At 40.8% G+C, this 25,466-nt stretch overlaps 1 protein-coding gene across 1 annotated transcript in view; it reads right to left on the bottom strand.

The window, feature by feature from the left end:
* Positions 1 to 338: 338 nt before the first annotated feature.
* The window catches only part of LOC103183150 (sterile alpha motif domain-containing protein 12-like), a 118,940-nt gene continuing 93,812 nt past the window's right edge, over positions 339 to 25,466 (bottom strand). The window contains exon 5 of the mRNA XM_042333539.1: positions 339 to 1,653. Within this exon, the coding sequence (XP_042189473.1) occupies positions 1,631 to 1,653 (23 nt within the window). The 3' untranslated portion in view covers positions 339 to 1,630. The remainder of the gene's footprint in view (positions 1,654 to 25,466) is intronic.

The following is a 25,466-nucleotide window of genomic DNA, read 5'->3' as shown; positions in this document are numbered from 1 at the left end:
ATGTAAAACTTGGATTGTATACATTTTTTTAAAGTCAATGTCTTGTCAGAAATTGTTTCACTGTGGCAATAGGGACAATACGTAGTGGCATTCTGGAGAGTCTTTGCATTCAATAGCAAACGGAAAGCTTAATGACGTCAGCAGACTTATTCAGAAACAATGAGGGCTGCAAATTTATTGTAAACAAGCTAAGGCCTGCTGAAACCATGTTTAGATGTGTTTATTTCTCTTATCATGAATATGTTGCTATCGTTCAAGCTTCAGAGTGGATTAGCATTTTACAATGAAATTTAACAGTATGAGAGAACCCCTGTGAGCAAAAATAATGTAATGTTCACTATCATTGAAAAGGGTATTTTATTTAGACTGCTTTTGTGGAATTACAGCATGCAATACAGGACATTTTCCATTTACCAATCTTTGGGTTTTATACACAGCACCTTAAAGGGTATGGGTGAGGTTGCTTTTTAAAACACACCTTAATGATCAAGCAAAGCCTTAAACAGGATTGGATTACAACATGTATTCAAGTTAGTGTTGAGAACCTACCATTTTGTTTGGGTCACCAGCAAATACTTTAGTAACGGATAGAGAGAGTGTAGAGAAGATCAAATCAGATCAACTAGGGAGAAGTGGTTTGACCTATAATTAGAGACTAGAGGAAATGGGTCTATTTTCTCTGGAATAGAGAAGACTGAGGGGAGATGATAGCGGGTCTTTACCATTATGAAGGGTTTTGATAGAGGCATTTGGGAGAAATTATTTCCTATGCTCAGTGAGTCGGTGACTGGAGGGCATCAATTTAAGATAATTTGAAAAGGGGAAATTATGAGGATTTATTTTACACAAAGAATTGTTAAGATGTGGGGTGCAGTAGTGAAGCAAAATATATATTAGGTTTCAAGAGGGAACTAAATAGATATCAAAAAGAAGTAATCTGTAAGGTATCTGTGCTAAAGACAGGTAAATGGCACTAGATGGATTGCTCTTTTAAAGAGCAATGCTGATGATGACGGGAATATCTTCTTTTGTACTGATTGTTTCTATGTTGGTGAATTAGGACCTTGTATGTTTCTGTATGAAATACTCAAAAAGGGTAGACTAAAATCATACAATAAGCATTCATTACTTGCAGTGCAAGAGTGCTGAAAGAGACAAAAAAGATATTTAAATTCTAATTGTGAATAAGAGATATTGGCTACATAGTAAGTATGGAACAAATTGGTTCTTGGAATAAATGTGTTCATTTCAAAAACACTTAGAAATTGTATTGCATTACACTGACCAGTATTCCAAGTATCACAGTTAGTTTATAGAAGGAAAAGAGCAAGAAAATTAGATTAATAACAAAAAAGGTGATGATTTAGGTAGCAAAGGCAGGGACTCAATGTGCTCAAATGGCTTCCCCTAGTGCTGAAAATGACTATGACATTAATGGAAATCTTAGAACCAAGATTTCTGAAATGATTAAGGTTGCACTTATTAATTATTGAGAGAATGTTTTGAGATTGAGCTGTTGCGTCGCTCTTGCATAAATACTAAAACAGACTTCTGCCATCGATTATTCATTTGTGGGAGAAGTCACGCCACTGCAGCTGTTCAGGTAATGATAATGTGCGAAGGGAGACGTCTACAGATCACTTTCATCATCATCTGAAAAAGAACAGATTATGACATTATAGTTTTCTTAATGATAAAATGTTTGGATCATCTACTGTTCAGATACCCTTGCAACTGCTGAACACTGCACACATCAGAATACTAAAGAAAGAACTCGGAGTTTTGGAACACCGTACAATGTCCAAATGTCTCAAAGGCAATTGCTGTCAAGTGTAATGACTTTTTTTCAGGAAACCACAAAAATGTCCCACAAACAGCCATGAATGACCAATTAATTTGAAAGATTGTTGGTCAGGACAGCAAGCAAAACTCCCTTCTCTTTTCAAATAGTGTTATGGGATCTTTATCTGACATTGCAAAAATCCCCCAGTACTGCACAGCTTGTCAGCTTAGACTGTTAACTCAAGTCCTGATGTGGGGCTTCAATCTTCAATCATATGATCTGAAGGAGAGAGTGCCATCAATTGAGCCATCCTTTTGTGCCAGCCACACAGCTCTTTATGTGCATTCCAAATGAGAGATGCAATACAATTTACATTTATATAGAGCCTCGCATGTTGGGAGGACATCTCAAAGTGCTTCAATCACACTTCTACCCTTCTGCCATTAATTTTTTATGCCAAATAATATTAATTACCGAACATCCAAGTTGAAACAGTTGAAAGCAGCGATCATCATTTTCAGTCATTTTATAGACTTTCTAGCATAATGTATTGTAGAGGAATCCTCTTCATTTTTCTTTGTTAAGCGAGTGATGCTAAGCAAAGAGAGCTTTTCACTTTGGACGTTCAGTATGGGCAGGCAGTGTCAGTTCTAGTAGAGATTGTGAATAAACCTCTCTTCACTCTGATCCAATGACTGGTCTATCTCGCTCTGACAAGAATATATCTGACAATGGAGTCCTGTAGCTTAATGATTAGAGCATTCGCCTAGCAAGCAAGAGTACCTGGGTTTGATTCCCGGCAGGGCAAAATGTTAGCCAAGTCAATATTTGCGCTATATCCACTGGGATCTAAGTTTAAAACTGGTTAAACAACAACTTACATTTGCTCTTAAGCCTTTTATGTCAGGAGGAAGCCTCAAAGTGTTTTATACCACTGACTGGGAGCCCAAGCTGGGGCAGGAGGGATAGGAGGACAAAAATGTGGTTGCAAATGTGGCAGAAGAGATAAATTTGAGGGATGGAATTTCAGAGAGTATCGGCAGAATGGCTGAAAGCTCATCCACTGATAATGGAGTAGGGAGGGATTTGGAAGTGAGGGCAATGATCTAAAATGAAGGTGTTATAATACACTATTGAAGTCTTCAGCATGAGTGGATCTATCTTAAGGACAAATTGTGTTTGCCAGACAAAACATCTTAAAGTAGGATTTTGATCTGAACAGATCTCCCTATTATCCGTGTTTCAGTTTTTAATATTGGACGAAAGAGTAAAATGCTTGTTATATCTTTGGCCACAGGTTTTGAATTTAATAAAGTCAACATGTTAAGACACAATTATTAATTTTGAAAACATTAAGTACATTTTGCAATTGCAATGTTAAATGTGTACAATTTATATAGTTTCACAGTTTTCTGTACAATTAACATGGACAAATAAGCATATCTTTTACTTGTGTGGTTTTATTTATAACCCACAAGTATAGAATTTTAGATGAAACTGAGATGAACAGAATGAACAGCAAGACCCCAAATTAATTTAAAACAAAATTAAATAGATGCTTGAAGAGAAGAATTTTTCTGGCTCCAACATATAACTGTGTATAAAATGCCATGTTTTGAATAACACATTACTGTTTTTTAATAAAGTAAGAACATATAGGAACAATGCTCCATTTTGTTATCACTCAATGACAATGTTAGCAGCCAATAACTGTACAAATCTACAACCAACCAAGGAAAACCTATAATACAGAAGATATCAGATTCTCCATTCCTATTAGATATTTTGCATTTCCTTTGCCATGTTGCTATATTGCAGCATTTTTTTAAGTGTAACATTAGGTTGGCAGACAGCTTTCCCATAGCAGCCTGCCAGTTCTGGACACTGAAAAATGGATGACTTGCACTGCATATAAGCTAGAATTCCCCTCTCATATAGTTGGATTGGGAATTCACACAATGAAAAATTGAAGCCGAGATCCACCTCCATACATCAACTATTTAGCTTTAATTGATTTATTATAAATTTACAGTAATAAGCAATTTTGTCCCCTCCCACGCACACAAACTATAACAAATATAGTCAGAACCAGGTGCAAGGGCATTTGATGTACAGTATTATTTAAGTGACACATTAAAATCTGCTTCTACATATGTGAGGTTGAGATGAAAACCAAATTTTACTCCTCAAGAAACAATTTTCTAATTAGATGAAAATTTGTTTTTTGACCTCAAATGGACACTAAAAGGTCATTCATTTTTATTTTCATCATTCAACCAGTATAAATTTCTCTTCAAAAAGTTAACATTATTCACCTCCTTCAAAGTTAAATATAATAATAACAATAATCCTTGCATTTGCGATAGCGTCGTTCAGTTTCAACATTCCAAATCCAAATCACAGCACCTCCAATAAAGCAACACTCCCCCCACCCCAGCACATTGGAGTGTCATCTTAGACTGTATATGAGTTCCAAATCCCGCCGTGGGGCTTGAACACAAAAACCTTCTGACTCAGAAGCAAGAGTGATACCAACTGAGCCAGGCTGTGTACCCAATGACTCCAAAACACAATGGGTCTGATGGGTCTTAGGGAGCTCCTGTCTCAGTGTCTAGAACTTGAAATCGTGGAAGTCTCTGGGATTGGGCCAGTGGCTATGAGACAAAATAGTGTTTTTTTTTAATGTTCTCAACTGCTTCTCTGAGATCTCCTTATCAGAGACATTCTCATAGGAGTTGCAACTCATTGCCTCCAACAGGAGTAGCCTGGAACTGTTCCCAAATTCAACTGAGTTGCATGGAGGTAATTAATGGCTGAATCGGATTACCAAGAAGGATAGTTGAAGCAAAGGACAATGGATTTATTTAAAAAGGAGCTGGATGCTATAAGACCATAACACATAGGAGCAGCAGTAGGCCATTTGGCCTCTTGAGCCTGCCCTGCCATTTAATAAGATTATGGCTGATCTTCTAACCTAATTCCATTTACCCGCCCTATCCCCATATCCCTTAATCCCTCTATCTTTTAGAAATCTATCAACCTCAGTTTTGAATATTTTCGAAGACTGAACATCCACAGCCTTCTTGGGGTAGAGAATTCCACAAATTAACTACCCTCTGAGTGAAAAAATGTTTCCTCAACTCAGTTCGAAAAGGCTGACCCTTAATCTTGTGTCTAGGACCCCTAATTTTAGATTCTCCAACCAGGGGAAACAGTCTCACGGCATCTACCCTGTCAAGACCCTTACGAATCTTATAGGTTTCTATAAGATCACTGATAATTCTTCTATATTCTAGAGAATATAGACCTAGTTTACTCAACCTATCCTCAAAGGTCAAACCCCTCATCCCAGGAACCAACCTAGTGAATCTACGCTGCAGCCCTCTAAGGCAAGTATGTTCTTTCTTAAATAAGGAGACCAAAACTGCATACAATATTCTAGGTGCGGTCTCACTAGGGCCTTATACAACTGCAGCAAGACTTCCCTACTCTTGTATTCTAACCCTTTTGCAACGAACGCCAACATGGCATCAGCCTTGCTGTACCTGCATACTAACTTTTTGTGACTGGTGTACAAGGACACCCAAATCCCTCTGAACACTAACACTACCTATTCACACTACCTAGATGTTATGGGAGGAAGGTAGGGTATTATTCTGGATAGATGAAATCAGATGGGCTAAAGCGCTTTCTTCATCCGAACTGATCTTGTGATAGGCTTGCTTTCATATTTTGGAATGGATAAATAAGGCCTCAGCAAACATTCAGTTAAGTCCTGGAGGAAATGACTAATTACATTGGTTGAGAAAGTACTCAGTAAAAGTACTCCTCAGCTCCAAGGTAATTGTAACTTTAATTGTAACTTTAAAGATTAGAAAAATGAGATTGGAATCATAGAAATTTTTCAGCACAAGAAGGCCTTTCAGCCCATCAAGCCTATACTAATGCTGGTCCAATACATGAATCTAATTCATTCTATCCCAGTCTCTTTCCATTTGAACCCGAAGAAGTTGGCTTTCTGCAGTTTATGAAGGAGGTGGCGGCCTTCAGATTAATTAACAGGTTCAGATTAATTTATAGGTTAGAATGTATATTCTGGCATCTTACTTGATTACCTGTGAAATCAGAAGAAGTTACAGAGGTGTATTTTCTTGTGATTCTTATTTTCAATGACGTTGCCTCAGGAGATTGAATAAATGGGATAGAATCAATCACATTACAAATTATACATAATTTACAGAATTAGTGACTGTGATTGGCTGAATGGCTTTTTCTTTTTTGACAGTTTCTCATGTCCTTAATAATTCTTGTATTTGATATAGTGTCTTACATGTCGAGAGGATGTCTCAGAAACAATTTACTGTAAAGTATAGTGACTATTTATTTTGTAGGTGAACATGGCAGCTAATTTGCTCACAGCAAGGTCTCACAAACAACCATGAAGTGAATGATCATTTTTTCCCAGTGTTTGTTGGCAGAACACTGGGAGAAACTTTCCAAATAATGGCATGGGATCTTAACGGAATTTCTCCAGGCCAAAAATCCCCCAGATAAAATTGAAGTGTCCAGTTGAACAGTCAGATAAGACCTCTGTTTAATGTCTCATCCGATGGATGGCACCTTGAGTAATCCAGTGCACTCCCAACACTGCACTTGAGTGTTATCCTAGACTGTATGAGTTCAAAATCCTGGATGGGGTTTAAGTCCACAGCTTTCTGACTCAGAGGCAGGGTGATGAAAGCAACAGAGGACAAATTAATGAACCAAAAGTATAAAAATTAAGAGAGATCTAGCAAGAACTTAAATATATGAACCATATGGGGGAAAACGCCTGATTGGCAATTTAATGCCCATTAAGCAAATTAAACAATAAAGGGTTATTTGTATCATTAAATCATTTACCGAATTAAATCAAAAAGCCTCAAGAACAGAACCTATATGAGGCTGAAAGTCTCAAAAGCCATTTCACTTGTGCTGAATAAAACTTTTCACACAATTAGAGAAAACTCTAATAACTATATAATAAGATTCCGTTCTCAGGATCCTTTAATGGGAGTGTTCAGGTCTCTGCGGTTATTTGCTGTGTTCCTATGAGGGACAGTAATGTCTAAGCTATCTTATGATAATCATATTTTACTTATTTCATTATTTCATTCTGCAGATTTTGGAGTTTTTGGAATAATTATAAAAATTACACCAAGGCCCGTCTCTCCCCAAACAGGTTATCTCTTTTCTGATAAATACTCATGTTCAGAGTCAGCATGTAAGAGTTTGTGCTCTTCCAGAGTGCATTGCAGTCTGCAAGTCCTAAGCTTTCAGATAAAATGATCTGTATAGATGGATGTATATTGCAGGATCTAAATAATAATAATAATAAATTGGTCACTTCAATCCACGACTGTTTGTGGGACACTGCTGTGCGCAATTGGCTGCCACGTTCGCCCACAAATGTACAGTCAATTCACTTTACAGTGTGTCTGTGAAGCTCTTTGGGACGTCCTCCCGACGTGAAAAGCTCTATATCAAATGCAAGGATTATTATTATTATTATTATTATTATTATTATTATTATTATTAATGGTCGGCCATCTCCGACCACTACTTCATCTCCTTCACCACCTCCACCCCCCTCCCCACCTCCACCAGACCCACCACCATCTTCTACCGCCCTTGGAAGAAGTTACCCCCACAATCCCTAACCGATGCCTTGGAGTCCTCTGAACTCCTCTCCCTCTGGCCTTCAACCCTCACCGACCCCTCTTCTCCTCTCTCCCTCCTCCACAATATCCTCTCCTCCACACTCGATACTCTTGCCCCCATCACTTCCCGCACTGTCTCCTACTCCCGCTCCTCCCCCTGGTACACCACCCACCTCCGCTCACTGAAATGCCAGGTGCGGGCTGCTGAGAGCACCTTTGTCAAATCTGGCCTAACGGTCCACCGACAAATCTGGCTGGACCTCCTCAAAATTTACCGCTCCACTCTAGCCTCGGCCAAGTCGTCCTTCTACTCCAGGATAATCCTGGAGGCGAAGAACAACCCCAGGCTACTGTTTTCCACCACATCCCGACTCCTCCGTCCCCCCCGCCACCCCGCGCAGGTCATCTCCTCCAACCTTCACTGCGAGGAGATGCTGGATTTCCTTGAATCCAAGATCAAGGGAATCCGCTCCGCGGTCACTTCCCCTCCAACTTCCACCCACCACCCACCCCTTCCCTCCCACACTCCGACTCCTACCCATCCTCCCCTACACACCTTCGTACCCGTTTCCCCACCCTCTGTCACTGAACTCATCCTATCCCTAAAACCAACCACCTGCTCCCTTGACCCCATCCCCACTCCACTCCTTATCTCCCAGCTCCATTTTCTTGCCCCACACATCACTGACATCATAAACCTGTCCCTCTCCTCTGGCTCTGTCCCCATTCCATTAAAAACTGCCATCATCACGCCCACCCTGAAAAAACCCTCCCTTGATGCGTCGCAGCTATCAAGCTACCGGCCCATCTCCAACCTCCCCTTTCTCTCCAAGGTCTTGGAAAGAGTTGTCGCCTCCCAACTGCGCTCTTTCCTCTCCACCCATTCTCTTTTTGAACCCCTTCAGTCAGGTTTCCGTGCTGCTCATAGCACAGAAACTGCCCTGGTCAAGGTCACCAATGATATCCTGACCATCTGTGACCAGGGCTCCCTCTGTCTCCTCGTCCTCCTCGACCTATCGGCAGCATTCGATACGGTCGACCACGCTATCCTACTCCACCGCTTGTCCTCCCACCTCAACCTTCAAGGCACTGTCCTTGAATGGTTTAGCTCTTACCTTTCCCACCGTCTTCACTTCGTCTCAACGAATGGCTTCTCCTCCACCCCCCGTACTGTCTCATGTGGTGTCCCTCAGGGCTCTGTCCTCGGTCCCCTCCTCTTCACCCTCTATATGCTCCCCCTTGGTGACATCATCCGCAAACATGGGGTTAACTTCCACATGTATGCGGATGACACCCAACTCTACCTTTCCTCCTCTACTCTCAACTCCACGACCACCGATGTCCTGACAGCCTGCCTGTCCGACATCGAGTCCTGGACGAGAGACAACTTTCTTCAGCTCAACGTGCGAAAAACCGAGGCCCTCCTGATTGGCTCACGTCAGCGCCTCCGCACCTCAGGCGCTGACACCATCAGCATCCAAGGCTGCACTCTCCACCTCTCAAAGCCAGTCAGGAACCTCGGCGTTTTGTTCGACCCTGAGCTGTCCTTTCTCCCTCACATCCGCACCACAACTGGCACCGCCTTCCATCACCTCCGGAATATCGCCAGATTACGGCACTACCTCACCCCTCACGCTGCTGAAACCCTGGTTCACGCCTTTGTCACCTCAAGGCTGGACTATGGGAACTCTCTCCTCGCCGGCCTTCCCACCACCTCCCTCCACAAGCTGCAGGTCATTCAGAACTCTGCAGCTCGTGTACTGTCCCGCACCAGGCTTCGGGACCACATCACTCCCACCCTCGCTCGCCTCCACTGGCTCCCCATCCCCCAGAGGATTGATTTCAAGATCCTCATCCTCACCTACAAGGCCATTCACGGCCTTGCTCCCTCCTACCTCTCCAACCTACTATCCCCCTACCTACCTGCCCGTACCCTCCGTTCCTCTGGCTCCGGTCTGCTCCACGTCCCCCGCCCCAACCGCCCTACTATCGGTGGTCGGGCCTTCAGCCTCTCAGCCCCAGGCTCTGGAACTCCATCCCCCAGTGCCTTCGCCTTGCTTCCTCCCTTTCCTCCTTCAAGGCCGGTCTCAAAACCTTTCTCTTTGACCGTGCCTTCAGCTCCCCTCTCGACTCTCTTCCTCCTCCTCGCTCCCTCCCTTCCCTCCCCTCACCCTGACCATTTCCCCCCTCCTCTCTCCCTCCCTTCCCTCCCCTCACCCTGACCATTTCCCCCCTGCTCGGGTCATGACCCAACTGTGCAGCGCCTTGGGACGTCCTCCTGACGTGAAAGGCGCTCTATAAATGGAATCTTGTTGTTGTTGTTGTTGTTGTTGTTGTATTATTATCTCAAAGACATGATAAGGTGCTATATCAAATGCAAGGATGATTTATAATTATAAAATAAATATTTGCAATTCAGATTTATTTCATTCATTGTCAATATTGCATTTTACAGCCATATAGAATTCAAGTGTTGTTCCTACAATGTTTAAAAAATTCTTGCTTTTCCTCACTGGTGTATCTTTGCACTATCTACCTCAACTAGTTGGCAGGAATTCATAAGAGCTGCTCTAATGACTTATCAATGTCACTATGCATTAGGTCACATTGGTTTATCAGAAGTAGTTTACGATAACTGTGCCTTTGACTTTCCATTTCTAGTTCTAGTTCTGAGACACATTTCTCAGCACTGCAGAAAACCTTCTTCCAAAATTCTTCACAATCAAAAACGTTAAGGCTATGAGAAATGTTGGGCCTCTGGTGTTTGCTGATTGCATCTTTACAAAAACATGTTCTGAAGGCAACACAATTTAGAATTGGGCTGAAATGTTTTATGATGTTCTTAGGCTATGCATTTGGATAGGAGGTTGCATGTGGCCAGTTTGCAAGCATGGGGGGCTATGCTCCTGAACTCTCAGTCTTGGAGAGGGAGTTTTCTGAGGCCTCTACATGAACAATTTGGGGAGGGGATAGCAGTGTACAGGGATGGAACCAGGTGACAAGGAGAAAGAGCATGAGGCAACTGGTACCAAAAGGACAATAAGAAACTTGGATGTCAATTGGATCTCCAGCATTGTTCCCTTCTATAGGCTGAAGCAGTACTCTCCCAGTGAGATAATTCAGACTCTGCAGAAGGAATGCCTATGGATAGTCCATGGTAGGAGCCTCGAGAGGAGATAAGAGGGTTCCTATACCTGGAATCCAGGAGATTGTAGAGAAGTAAAGAAGCTGAGATCTCATCAGCAAGCATTTTACCTGATCTGTTGGTGTTGGGCTTCTGAAAGTTTATTTGTTTTGTTATGTTCACCAACTATGGCTGTTGTCAATTGCTTCTCTCACCATCATTCCCAGTACTATACGAATACTCCTAGATGCTATCCTGTGTAAAGGCACTATATAAAAGGAAGTTGTTGTTATTTGTTTTCTTACATTATAGTGCACTGCGGCAAGATGCTATTCTGAATTTAGATTATCTAAATTATATCATATGCAAGGTTTATTTATGTCTGATTTACATCAATGTGAAGGTTACTAAAACAGTCATTATTGGTCAAAAGCATAATGCAATGTTCTGTTTTTCACCATACAAATGGGCTTTTATTGCAAAGTGACCAATATCTCAGATAAGTTAATTGTGATCATTCTATGTTTCACACTCCACAAAACCACAATTCAGAGAACTGTAGTTAGTGGCTTTTGAACTAATGAAGCAATGTTGCATTATAGAATTACAACAGTGAAAGGACTTTTTTTAATTAAAGACCCATTTTCTTTTGTATCTAATTTATTTGTGGCACTGGTCAAATGTGAAAATGTGATTCTTCATAAAGCTGTTACCTATTTTATGTTAATTTTTACTTTAATGTTCCAATGTACTTTTTAAATTTTAGACAGGATATTAGTTTTATGACGGAAAACATATTAAATTCCGATAAAATCAGTTATTCACTTCATGGCTGTTTGTGGGATATTGCTGGGTGAAATTTAGCTGCCGCATTCACCTACAAAATATACAGTCACTCCACTTTAACCTAAAACCTGTGAAGCGCTTGAGACATATTTCTGACATGAAAGGTGCTACATCAATGCAAGGATTATTATTATCATCATCATCATCAGCATCATCATAAGTGTGAAGTTAGCCTGTAGAATTTACTAAACATCTTCTTTGAGCAATCAAGTAAATCTCCACATCATCTATCATCATTCTCCCCTGATTTCTGCTGTATAACAGCAGTTTCATATCATTTAAATTAAAATAATCAAAAGTTATTGTGAGATAACATTAAGACAAAATCTTTAGATAAATGAGTAGTGATAATGTCCAGCAAACATATCAGCAGGGTATTCTTTTCCTATATCTTTGAATGAGAAATGGAAACTACAGTGTTTTAAAAACCAACACTCACTTTGTAAAAGTTGTACAGACTCATTAACACTGCCAATAGCTGAACATATTTGTAGGACTGACTTTATCACTGGTGATAAAGGCAAGAAAAGTCTCATGACTACTGTTATGCCATAGCACCAATTAAAACACATAGGATCTTCAAAGTCCACTTGAACAGGTGGACTGGAACTTCTGGACAGGGCTGAATTGCTACATAAATACAATTTGCTGTTTTTTTCTGTTTTAAGTTGGATGTTGCTGTTATTTCATGATTTCATGACGGTGCAAAGTGATACACTCAAAGCAAAACTATGTGATGGATCAATTTAAACATTTGACTTCTGGATCTCAGCTATCTGTCCTTAGTTACAACCTCACACATCTGCATAATTATGACACAATTTTGCTTCATTTACTGCTACGAACATTCATTATTATCCATTGATACATATGCACGTGCAAGCTTGGAAGATCACAGATGAGAAGTGGAAGAGTCCATGGCACAAGTCATGTCAATTTCTGTGGGCTGCTTATAACCTGATGCAGATTGAGACCCTCTTGTTGTGCATAAGAGTTGCATAAGAGCTCTAGTTCCAATTGTTGAGAATTCACAGATGCAATTTCTGGTTGCTACCTTTTGAGTGCATAATAATAATCATCATTACATTTGATATAGCGCCTTATCACATCGTTGAGACATCTCAAAGTGCTTCACAGAATATATTGTAAAGTGGATTGACTGTTTTATTGTGGACGAAATGTGGAAACCAATTGGGATGTTTAAAATTGCATTGAGGCTTTGCTTTACTTAAAGAGAGGCAGAAAAAGAAGATCAAAAAGAGTCTTTTACCTCTGGAACTCCATCCCACGGTCCCTCCGCCTCACCCTCTCCCTTGCCTCCTTCAAGACCCATCTCAAGACCCTCCTCTTCGACTGTGCTTTCGATCTTCCTGCTTCCCTCCCTGCCCTTCACCCTTCCCGATCCCGACCCCCAGCTCGGGTCCGAAACCCTGTCTGTCCAGAGCCTTGGGACATCCTCCTGACGTGAAAGGCGCTATACAAATGTAATTTTGTTGTTGTTATTCTCAGTAAGGTACCAAAGAAAGTTTTGATCCAAAATTGGCATCCATCAAAACCCTTATATACAGACACAAATCAGAAATCCAATACATTGCCCATTGTACCAAAATAATTAATTTGGAAGTTAAGAAATTATCTAAAAATATATAGGATTCTGGAAGATAACTCATTTAGTATCCACTGTAACACAATCCTGCTTCATCTATAGCGGTATATGCTGTAATTCAATTCAGGGAAAGGATTCACATTTCCCAAACCAAAAATACTTTTGTCAGGGGTTGAGCATAGATCTAGATACACACAAATCATGAATGCACAGATCTCTGCTGACTAGCATTGAACAGTGAACAGTTTGTAATGTTATAACATTTAAAGGCCAACAAATCAATCATGAGCTTTTAAATGTAATGCATGCAACAGAAATCATAACTCCTCCACACCTCAGGCGCTGACAGCATCAGCATCCAAGGCTGCACTCTCCACCTCTCAAAGCCAGTCAGGAACCTCGGCGTTCTGTTCAACCCTGAGCTGTCCTTTCTTCCCCACATCCGCGCCGCAACTGGCACTGCCTTCCACCACCTCCGGAGCATCGCCAGACTACGGCACTACCTCACCCCTCACGCTGCTGAAACACTGATCCACTCCTTTATCACCTCAAGGCTGGACTACGGGAACTCTCTCCTCGCCGGCCTTCCCGGCACCTCCCTCCACAAGCTGCAGGTCATTCAGAACTCTGCAGCTCGTGTACTGTCCCGCACCAGGCTTCGCGACCACATCACTCCCACCCTCACTCACCTCCACTGGCTCCCCATCCCCCAGAGGATCGAATTCAAGATCCTCATCCTCACCTACAAGGCCATTCATGGCCTTGCACCCTCCTACCTCTCCGACCTACTATTCCCCTACTTACCTGCCCGTACCCTCCGTTCCTCTGGCTCCGGTCTGCTCCACATCTCCCGCCCTAACTGCCCTACCATCGGTGGCCGGGCCTTCAGCCTCTCAGCTCCTAGTCTCTGGACCTCCATCCGGCACTGCCTTCGCCGCCTCCTCCCTTTCCTCCTTCACAGCCGGTCTCAAGATCTTTCTCTTCAACCGTGCCTTCAAGCTCCCCTCTCGACTCTCTAACCCCTCCTCGCTCCCTCCCTTCCCTCACCCTGACCATTTCCCCCCTGCTCGGGTCCCGATCCAACTGTCCAGTGCCTTGGGATGTCCTCCCGATGTGAAAGGCGCTCTATAAATGCAATCTTGTTGTTGTTGTTGTTGTTGTTCTACTGCAGCCAATTGTATCAGTTCCATTCAGCAACTAACTATAGGTACTTGCAGGAGTGGGACTCTGAATCAAATCAATGTATCTTATCCTGAATTATATTGAATATTCTGTGTCTATTCAACATGAAAATATTATTTCCTTTCCAACTAACAACTATACAGTTTGAATACTATAGGGCTCTTACAATGACTTAGATCTAACTTGCTGATAAAGTCAGAAAATCTTGCACTAAATTTAGCAAACCCACTTCAATACTTGGCATTGAGTGAAAACAGGATCACAATGATAAAATAAATGAAAAGAGAAGCAAAGCAATTCAACGCAACCATCTCTGGATCAGCTTGCATTAGAGCATGGAACAATGTGCAATATTGAATGTGGTATCTATCCTATGAGAATGTTGGATTCTTGACTGAAGATTTTAAGAAGGTGTTTGCAACAGGGATGGTTCCAGCTATATTCTTGCTGGTTGTCCGTGCATGGCAATTATTTTGGTGAATTCAATAAAGATTCCAAGCAAATAATTAATACCATGCTGCTGTAAACTAAACATCCCACTGTAAACTCACCCTCTGCTTCCTATGATTCTAATACTTTTAGAGCAAAGCCAGAGGCCCAGAATTTTACCATTTTAGCTTGTAAGACCATTCTGCACTCAAATTATTGTGTGGAATTCTGAAAATTCTTTCTGTTTTAAGTTAAGAAATCTGTTCTTTTTAAGAAATGTGCAAAACTAGTTCAACCAACTGTGAATGAATTGAAGAATTTTCCATAATTCCACAGGATCTTAAAGGTTAAAACATGCCGGGCACAGACATAATGGGCCGAACAGCCTCCTTCTGTAGCTGTATAATTCTACGATTCTATGTCGGTCGTACATGTGGAATTTCAAACCTCAGAAGAGGGAATATATATGTAACAGACTTACCTAGCTAGAAAATGCGAGAGGAAAATTCAAATGAGCTGAATAGATTTTTAATGTTTGAGGGGGTAAAAGAGCATATTTTTATTTGGTCAGCCAGGTGTCTGACACATGCAGAAACCCATCACCATACTTAAGAGTATCTGAATCAAACAGAGTTCCATGCATCCCACCTACACATTGGAAATGCCAGAGATAAGTACATTGTATATTGTTTTCTTTTTCAACTATGAGATCAACCAGATGGTCCACAATTATTTCCTTCTGTCCTGTAAATTTAAAAGGAGGTCATCTCAAAGCACGTCACAGGTTATATTGTGAAAGGTAGGGGCGGTGCATTTTGTGGGTGGAAGTGCAGCCAATTTTTGAACACAGCAACATCCCACAAACAGCCATGAAGTGAATGATCAATTTTATTTGGGGATTGTTAGCCAGAACACTGAGAGAAGCTCCCTTCTGCAATGGGGTAGATATCCAGAGAGAAGCATTGAAATAGTACAAGACTTTAAAGCAGCCATGAAATGGACATCAGCAGTTGACTGCAGCATATCATTTCTAAGTGCTGCACTGATTTGCAATTCATTCTGCAAGAGACTGCAAAGTGCAAATTTCCATTATAACAGCATGCTTTTAAAAAGCTCATTTACTATATCCTAAGGGATATTTGGAATTTCTCTGCCACGTAGTTAATGAAAGCAGATGACTTAGAATGACTTTGTGCTTGGCTTTTAATCAAAAATGTTTCATTAAATAAAGTGGCATAACTGTATATTGTTTGAGTTTTCATGCCACATAAGGATTGCGTATGACGTTTCTTATTTCCGTTTCATGTTGTCCTCCGTTGGTTCCATGCAGTATTTTCAGACTGAGGCTATCTCAGATCAGACATTGTAACAACACCTATATTGGGATAAACGACTAACTGCTTTTTCCCTTCATTGAGCTGGAATATTCAATTATTAGTAGGTGGTTCATTTGTATGCCCAGTGCAGAAATCAGGAGGACTTGTGCTACATTCAGTATTCTTTATGCAGGGTTCACACAACACAATAGTTTGAACAGATTCTTATATATTTGCTCAATTATCAGTCAATTAACAGGAGTTCAGTCTGAATTTTGAACTTAAGTCTTGGCTTGCTGTGCTTTATGCACCGAGTACAGAAAGCAATCAAAAAGGTTAATAGGATTCTGGGCTTTCTAACAAGTGGATTGGCTTACAAAACAAAGAGAAGCTGCTACATTTGTATGGTGCACTGGTAAGACTTCAACTGGAGTACTGTGTTCAGTTTTCGTGCCCAACCTTAAGAGGGATGTATTAGCTATGGAGGGCATCGAGCGATGACTAAGCCCTGGACCGAGCTGTGGTAAGAGGCAAGGTAAACGCCCCTAGACCTGAGAAAGTTAAAGGATGATTCAATTGAAGTGTTTAAAATAATAAGAGGAATTGACAAACTATGCCATAGATGCAGATTTGTTTGGGACATTTGAAGGGAAATACAATCAAACCTCTCTTCAACAACCACTGAGGGGATGGGCCAAAGTGGCCTTCATATAAGCGTGGTCTCTGAGCTAGGGTTCGTTGGTATGCATACCGGGCTTCTGGGGGTGGTTGTTAATAGGGTTGGTTGCTGAAAGCAGCTGGTTGCTTGAACAAGTTTGACTCTAGATAGATAGTTGGTAAAATTAACAGATATGCAGAAAAATAGGGAAATGAGATTAAAATATCTACCATGTTCTAATAAAAAAGGCCAAACAGGCTCAATGACCTGATTTCTGCTCCTGTGCTACTAATGATGTTCATCTTTATTCACACAAATTGTTGCTTAAGTAATGCCCCATGAGATCTCTGCTCTTTGCCGTTAATGTCTTAGTGTCATTTTCTCAAAGCATTTATAAGTTCCCCAACTATGTATATTATTAAACAGCACTGTTCTCTCCTAAGACCTAGGAGAGGCCTGGGGTGGATGATTGGGGGAAAGACCAAAGCACATAAAATAGGAAAAGAGTTGAAGCCACATTCGGCAGCTGGGCAAGGGGGCAGCTTAATACTAATAGAAACAAAGTGATTTGAAGGCTAAAAGTCAGAAAGCGGGTAGCAGACCTCACTTTGAGTAACTATGCATAAAGCTAGGGAAAATCACGGACTTGCACCCTAATACAACTCCTCAGAATTCTTTATGTGCTCCCATCAATCACCAAGGACATATGTCTTCACTGCTTTCAGTCACATTGTTATATTACATAAAACAGGTTAGAGCCCATCACTCACTGCCCATGTTCATAAAGTGGTTTGAAGACACGTTGTTATATTACATAAAACTAGTTGGAGCAAGTTAGACAGCCACACCATGCTTATTGAGTGATAACAGACTTGAGAGCATGTCATGTACCAAATTAGCAAAGTGCTTCATTCCTCTAGCATTGATTTTCTGTATAAATTTCACCCCCTTTACATTTGGTTTTCTGAGTTTCTCCTCTTACACATCCTCTCTTAAGGCCATATACGCAAAACAAGGCATGGTTCTCTGTATGCCAGCAGCTTCTGGTAACTCAAGCAAGTGCAGCACTATGAATGTGTGGCTAGAGGGAATGAGGATTTGTGTCCTTCAGAATTGTTGGTGGCACAGAAAGATTTGGAGAAATTGCACTGAGTGTAATGAACAAGTCAAAGATTTGCCTTAGAGTGATCCGATTACTCAACAGACGGCCTGCTGGTCAGTTGCAGGCTTGTGTCTTCAAGCCACTTTATAAGCGTGGGCAGTAAGTTTATGGGCAGGCTGTTTGAACATTGACACAGAAACTGCCACAGCAGAAGATAGTTTTGTTTTCACTTGATATGGTCAGACACAGGATCACTGGCTGATATTTCCAGTTCAAGAAGACTAAAGCCAAGCATGCTTACTGCTACCTACCAAGACTGATTCACCAAACAGGATGTAATTTGGAACACAGTATCACACTGAGCAGGCATTAATCCACTGAACAATCTCAGTCTTTTATGTAAGTCTTTGCTTAATGTTTACCAATTTTCTCTTTTATTGGGCTGTTGCAGAGCATTAATGCTCTGTGGATCAGTTTTAGTGAAGATGTCTCCAATTTCATTATCTGGTAACTACAAAATTATATTGCAGTAAAATCTTCTGACACTCCCAGAATATTTCTTTCATAGCATATTGACTCGATCAATAATAATAATAATCCTTGCATTTGAAATAATGCCTTATCACGTCTTCGAGACGTCTTAAAGCACTTAACAGAATATACTGTAAAGTAAATTGACTATATCGTTTGTGGACGAAACACGGCAGCCAATTGCATACATCAGTGTCCCACTAACTGTTGTGAATTGAGTGACCAAACTATTATTTATATATTTAGTTTTTTGAAGGGATTATTACCCCCTGGAAAAGTGACCTGCCAATTGGCTAACAACTGGGTTCCTACTTACTGCTAGGTAAACAGAAGAATGTGGAGTAAGGAAGCTTGCCCAACTTTTTGCCCTGCCCGGGAATCGAACCCAGGTCCTCTTGCTTTGCGAGGCGAGTGCCCTAACACTAAGCTACAGGACTCCAATGGCCAAATATAGCTTGGTATCATACAAATGTCTTGATTCATCTCGTCCTCTTGCCTCCTCTTTTCAACCATGAGAATCCAATACTGTGGCCCTTGACTCTTCACCTAGATTTCTCAGTAAAACAAATCCCTGATTCAATTACAACTTAGTCAATTCAGATGTAAAGTATTTGATCAGTTTAAAAGTTTCAGTGATTTTAACACAGTTAGAGTAAATGAGCAATCTTATGTTCTGAGCACCTGATATATTCAAGCAACCTTTTCTTGCTGATGTTGACTCTGTTATGCTTCATTTTTAGAGGCATTCTGGCCTTCATCAAGTCCTTGCAGCAGTATTTTGCAATGAACATGGGTGGGCAGGCAACCTGTCTCTTGACATCTGTCAGTACTTTATCATTAGGAGATACACAGAATGGCATAATGTTGTGTGTTCTTCTCCCCCTAGAACTGCTTCTCAGAAATGACTGAAAATTAAAGGAGTGAAATGATGTAAATGAGCCAATGTCCCTGTCACTCCCTATGGACCAGTCTGTCAGGACATCAATGTGTTGCCAAGAACAGGATTCATTTTACTGTCAGTAGTTTAATAATCCTTGCCTTTACTATAGTGTCTGTCGCATTATTGAAACATTTCAAAGCATTTCACTGTAGAGTGTAGTAACTGAGTATTTTGTAGGAGAATGCTTAAGTTCTGAGGAAAGAGAATGAAAACTGGAAAATTCTTTTTGAGCAAAGTTCTGTTGAAATTTCTAAATATTGCCACATATAGAAAATGCCAACACTAAGACTTTCTATCCTTCAGAAAAAAGGTACCTTAGATCTATATTTATTTAGTACCACAAAAAAGATTGACTCTAATAAAGAGCTACAACAATAATGTTAGGATTGTTGTTCAAGCAGTTTAACAATGTCCCAGCCAACAATATAATGGCTGTTTGTTGCTATGTGCAATGGACATAACTTTTGCTTACAAATATACAGTCACTACCATCTATAGCAGTGCCTTGTGAAGTGGTTTGAGATGTTTTGACATAATAGACACTGTATCAAATGGAAGGTTTATTATTATTATTATAGAATTACAATCTGCAGTAAATGCATGCATCAGCCGAGGTTTTAATTAGCTATATTTATTTTGCTGCTCTAAGGTATAGATGCCAGATATTATTTGCCCTCTGAAAATTAAGAATTTCAAACCTTCCATAAGAGGCATAAGAAGATGATAGATGGTGAATTGGGGAGGGTATTTTTTTAAATAAACAATCTAATTTGATTCAATTACTGACACCCGTTAAGATGATTATTAGACCCAATAATGGTTAATGCTGTATCTTGGTGTGTAAAACAGATCATTTCCAGGGCTGAAATATTGTTGACAAAAATTTTACAGCAACTTTGATAGTTTCAGAGGGAGAAAAATATGCAGCATTGCCCTTAGCTGTATTGAATCTGATGCACAGTTCGAACAAGTGGCCAAGGAACCCGTCTTTACAACATTAAACATCTGTCTGCTAGATTTAGCAACTATGGTAATACAATAACTGGGGTTGTTTGTAGGTATTCTTTCCCAAATTATGTATGCGATAGTTTAAATAAAAGACAACGGTAGTAATTGTGAAATCTAATTTACAATATTTTTAATAATAATAATCTTCACATTTGATATAGTGCCTTATCACATCATGAGACGTATCATTGCACTTCATGGAATATATTGTAAAATGAATTGACTATATATTTTGTGGGTGAAAGATTCTTACTAAGATTCTTTATCAAGGAATTCCTGTACATCTCTGCGAATATTGCTTCACTAGCAGACCGAGTTGGAGATGAGTTCCTGGGGTTCGACATGATGTACTTCTGATGAGAAGAAGGCGTTCCAATTTGTGAGACTCAAATTTCTTGTTATAAAGAATCCTGTTATGCAATCCCATAAATTAGATGTCATCTTTTCAATGTGCTGAAGTTGTATCGGGAGCAGCAAAACAGACTGCTAAGGGTAGGTGAATTTTTCAGTACCTAGTTGCATTTTTTTGTGGCAACAAAAACAAGTCCATTACTGCTAGTCAATCAAGCCCCGAAGTTTTCCATTATTCATTCACTTTATTTTTTGCAAGCTTCCCATTCCTGTGCCATCTGTCTTGAAGGGCTAAAGTACAAGATGAAGTGTCTTGCAAAATACGCCATTGTGTATAAACAGAAGTGGTCACAGTGCCATGATCACATAGATTTTGTTTTGTTAAAAGTTATTAAATATTGAGAAAGTTTGCATTGCAGGGCTCCCTGGTTGATTCACTGGGTAAAATTCTAGATCTGGTCTGTGTGGAGTTAGCTGATCTCAGCAAGAACATTTCTCCTCAATGATCATAGGAAGAGGTAAGTGAATAAGGATTTCTCCTCATAATTACTATGCAGTAACTGCAGGGGTTTCAAGAGAAGGCCCACCACACCTTTTCAGGGGCAACCAGGGATGGGCAATAAATGCAAACCCTGCCAGCATTGCCTGAATTCCTCCTCCTATAAACCTGAAACACCATTTTGCCTTGAAGTTTAAGACTGTGCAGATTGAGAAAAATTCTTAAATTCATTCATCAAGTTTTCTGCTGCTCTTAAAAAGAAAGTCTTACAAATTAAGACTAAATTTAAGAATTTCCACAATGCTAAGTGAACTTCTATTTTAAGACAAAATGGTTTTCCAGGCTAATGTTGGTGGAACTTAATAATACAATAATCCTTGCATTTGATATACTCAGGCTTCAATGAGAAAATAAGTGGACTGGCTGGAATATCATTTCATAGTTAGTATTCTTAATGATACTGAGGAACAGAGATAAAAACAGAAGTCGCTGGGAACACTCAGCAGGTCAGGCGTGGAACAAAGAGATTGGGGAGAGGAATATATAAATTTTTAAAGTGGGAATGCAAGTAGAAAACATTATAAGAATCAAATGGAATTCTGTTTTTCATATAAATGAGTACTGAATATAAAATCAAGGAAGTGATGTTAAATTTAGATATTGGCTGGGCCACATATGGAGTAGATGCAGTTCTGGGTATTGCAGCTCCATTGCAGACATAAAGATCATGGAAAACAGTTGGTTGAGGTTCATGCGGTTGATATGAGGAATGAAGGACTATAGTTGGAGTCCTGTAGCTCAGTGGAGTCCTGTAGCTCAGTGGGTAGAGCACTCGCTTTGCAAGCGAGAGACCTGAGTTCAATTCCAGGCAGGGCGAAACCTTGGGCAAGTTTCCTTATTCCACATGCCTAATAATAATCTCTCCAAAATAAAAACAATAATAAATTGGTCATTTTCAATCCACGATTGTTTGTGGGACATTGCTGTGCGCAATTGGCTGCCGCGTTCGCCCACAAATATACAGTCAATTCACTTTACAGTGTGTTCTGTGAAGCGCTTTGGGACGTCCTCCTGACGTGAAAAGTGCTATATCAAATGCAAGGATTATTGTTATTATTATTATAGTTATGATAGGCTGTTTCCATCCGAACACAGAAAGTGAACTAATTGAGGTCTTCCAAATAATATTTAAGAGGGAACTGGAGAAATATATGAACAGGAAGAATTTAAAGTTCCGGGGAAAGACCAGGAAATTGGGATTAGAGGAGTTACTGCTAATGGCGATGCTAATGCCATCTTTGGTTCGTCTGGCCAAATCTCCTTCTTTGCTGTTATTTCTGCGAATGTGAAATAAGCTGCTAACATTCACCAATTGGACAAATGCAGGAACATTTGTAACACTATAGTAGTGGTGTTTTTTTTAAATCAAGCAGGATGCCCCCAATCCTGATTCTGCCTCTAAATTCCCCAGTGGTGATGCCATATGGAATGTGACATTTAAGCCCTCTACAACCTTATTATACTGTAGTGGGGATAGGAAGGCTTGAGGGGTGGAGCCTGAGCCTTCTTAAGAAGGTGATGGCCCCCGCCCTCCCCCCCATTTCTCTCTTGGTGCGAGCTGACCTGACCCTGGAAAAAGGCCTAGTGCATATGGCTGGACTCAGACTGGTTAATGGTTAGAGCAGCAGGGGGTGGGTGGTGAAGAGGGGGATTGTGAATGTTGGGATTGTAAGGGCAGTGGCAGGCGCCACCACGAGCCCAAATGCCTATGCCCCTCCACGGTTGTTGTATTGCTGTTCCAGGTTTTCCCCCCGAGATTAAATCTGTGATTTAGTGAGAAAGTCTATGTGTGCGTCTGTATCTGTCAGCTTGGGAGGGGGTGGCGGGGAATCATGTAACAATACTTATGATGTTAGTGAAACATCTTACACTAGTTGCACTGAATGACTGCCTGTCAACAGTTGCAGACTGGCTCCCCGAAAGTGTGCGAAAAAGCATAAAACATCCAAACTTTGTCGGGCTTAAATGGAACTTCTGAATCAGGCTGCATGTATGTTCACAGGGGTGATCGGGAAATTTCCTTTTTCCCCATATAACTAGTCTACTCCTGCTTATCAAGATGCTATAATTTCCTTTGAAAAGTGAAGGCCCACAAAGTCTTCATTGCCTCTTGTATTGATTGCATGAGACTGCCTTCACAAAAATCTTTGTTATTATTCAGATTATTATTATTTTAATACATGTAAACACCCATGGTCATGCTTAAGATTATCCAGACTAGGCAGAGTTCCACATGTGTATACTATCTATACATGGAAACATCCCTGTGTCTGAAATGGAATGTATACTCTCCCCCCAGAGAAACAGCCCTATTTACCCAATTCTGGACATTATTAGGTGCAGGATGGCAAGAGACAAGGCTTGGCCACCTCAGAATATGCGTTGGGGTACTGCTGAAGTTTAACCAGCTGAAACCACCTAGATTACCATTGAGAGCACTGTCCGGTAGCCATCCCTTTGCTTGTTCAGTTAGGACCACTTTGTACCACCATTAGAGCTTTGGCTTGCAACCTGATCAGCTCCAAGGAGACCCTTCTTACTTCAACTCTTCTCCACCCTCTTTCCAAAAGAGGAGTGATTTAAAGGCCAACACTATTATTTCATTAATAGTGGTTATAATGCTGGACAAGGAGAAGTTTAAAAGATTGACAGAAAGTTCTTTTTAACCTGGCAGTAAGAAATTCCTAATTTGTTGTAACACTGGCACTGGTTTGTTAGGGCACTATTTTGACTATAAAAGCAATGCACTGCTCAATCCATCTATGTGAGTGTAATCTAAATCAGAATTCTCATGTCAAATCTATTGAACTACAGATGTAAATGTGCCATTAAAATAACAAGCATATTGAAAACATGAGCTACCTTTGAGTTTATATGCTATGATAAATTTTTTTGCTATAATTGAATACACCTTTTTAAAGTTTAAAAATATAGGGAAAAAAATCTTTCATATCCAGATATGGTCTGTAGTATTCCAATATATATCATTTATGTTCTGGAGCCTAGCCACACTTCTTATGGTACCACTTATAATTGTTTTCCACATCTTTGTTGTCGTAGCATTTTTCAAACTCCAGACAAAGTTTGTTCTCTGAACTAACTGGAGCCTAAGGGATTCAGAAATGATGTTTGAGTGCAGATGGCAGTTTATTGAATAAAATAACATGCTTTTCAATATTTCTTGGGATCAGCTAATGGAACTCTAATTGGAACACTTTATGACAGTAAAATCAATAATTACTGAAATGCGTGTGATCCATGCAATGAAGTAGACATGGAGGAACCTAAATGGCTCCTTTTATAGCAACGGATGATGCATAATACAAAACAATAGCTGGAAACAGCATTGCTTGAGTTAGAGACCCGACCCAAAAAATACCTAGCAACATTATGATTTTATGAGCACTTATATATGGATTGTAGTTTGGTTTGGACTAGCGACCCTGATAAACAAATCTTAATAAGAATCAATGCGCTCCAATCGTGACCTTAGATGAAGAGCATTGTGTAGAATTACCTTGTTACTTGTTGTCTCGACCAGCTTTACTTGACTTAAGAAATGAGTCTACTTCAACAGCCCATAATTGCACTCATTTAAGTCTGCAGTGCTATGCATATGTTCCACTTGCCACTTATATTTTTTTATACTGCACCATTCAGGGCAAGTTGCTGCTTCAAGTGCAGTTTAAATCTGGGTTAGGCCTGCCATACTGCAGTAAGATACCCATTAAGTCCAATTTTACCCTTCAGTGTTCCCTTAAAGTTCTTAGGAGATCGAGCGAACTCGTTCTTTAATAAAATTTAACAACAACAACAAAATTACATTTATGAGCACCTTTCACGTCGGTGGGACTTCCCAAGGTGCTAAACAGTCAGGGATCAGGACCCAAGAGTTGGGGGGGCAAGGGGCAAGGTTGGGATGAGGGAGGGCAGAGGGGGCAGGGCAGTTGAAGTGGTCAAAAAGGAGGGTCTTGAGTTGTGCCATGAAGGAGGTAAGGGAGCAAAGCCACAACAACAACGACAAGATTACATTCGTATAGCTCCTTTCACGTCGGGAGGATGTCCCAAGGCGCTGGACAGTGTACAGCATTTCAGACCCGAGCTGGGGTCAGGGGGGGAGAAGGGAGGGGAGGGGAAGGGGGGTGGCCGATGGCATGGTCAAAGAGGAGGGTCTTGAGGCGGGACTTGAAGGAGGCTAAGGAGGGGGCGAGGCAGAGTGATTGGTGGATGGAATTCCAGAGGTTGGGGGCAGAGTGGCTGAAGGCTTTCCCGCCAATAGTGGGGCGGGTGGGTCGGGGGACGTGGAGCAGGAATGAGCCAGCTGAGCGGAGG

The sequence above is a fragment of the Callorhinchus milii genome, unplaced genomic scaffold (assembly GCF_018977255.1).
Source record: "Callorhinchus milii isolate IMCB2004 unplaced genomic scaffold, IMCB_Cmil_1.0 Scaffold3, whole genome shotgun sequence".
Lineage (NCBI taxonomy): Eukaryota > Metazoa > Chordata > Chondrichthyes > Chimaeriformes > Callorhinchidae > Callorhinchus > Callorhinchus milii.
The sequence above is the reverse complement of the archived record's forward strand: the minus strand, read 5'-3'. Positions and strand labels throughout refer to the sequence as shown.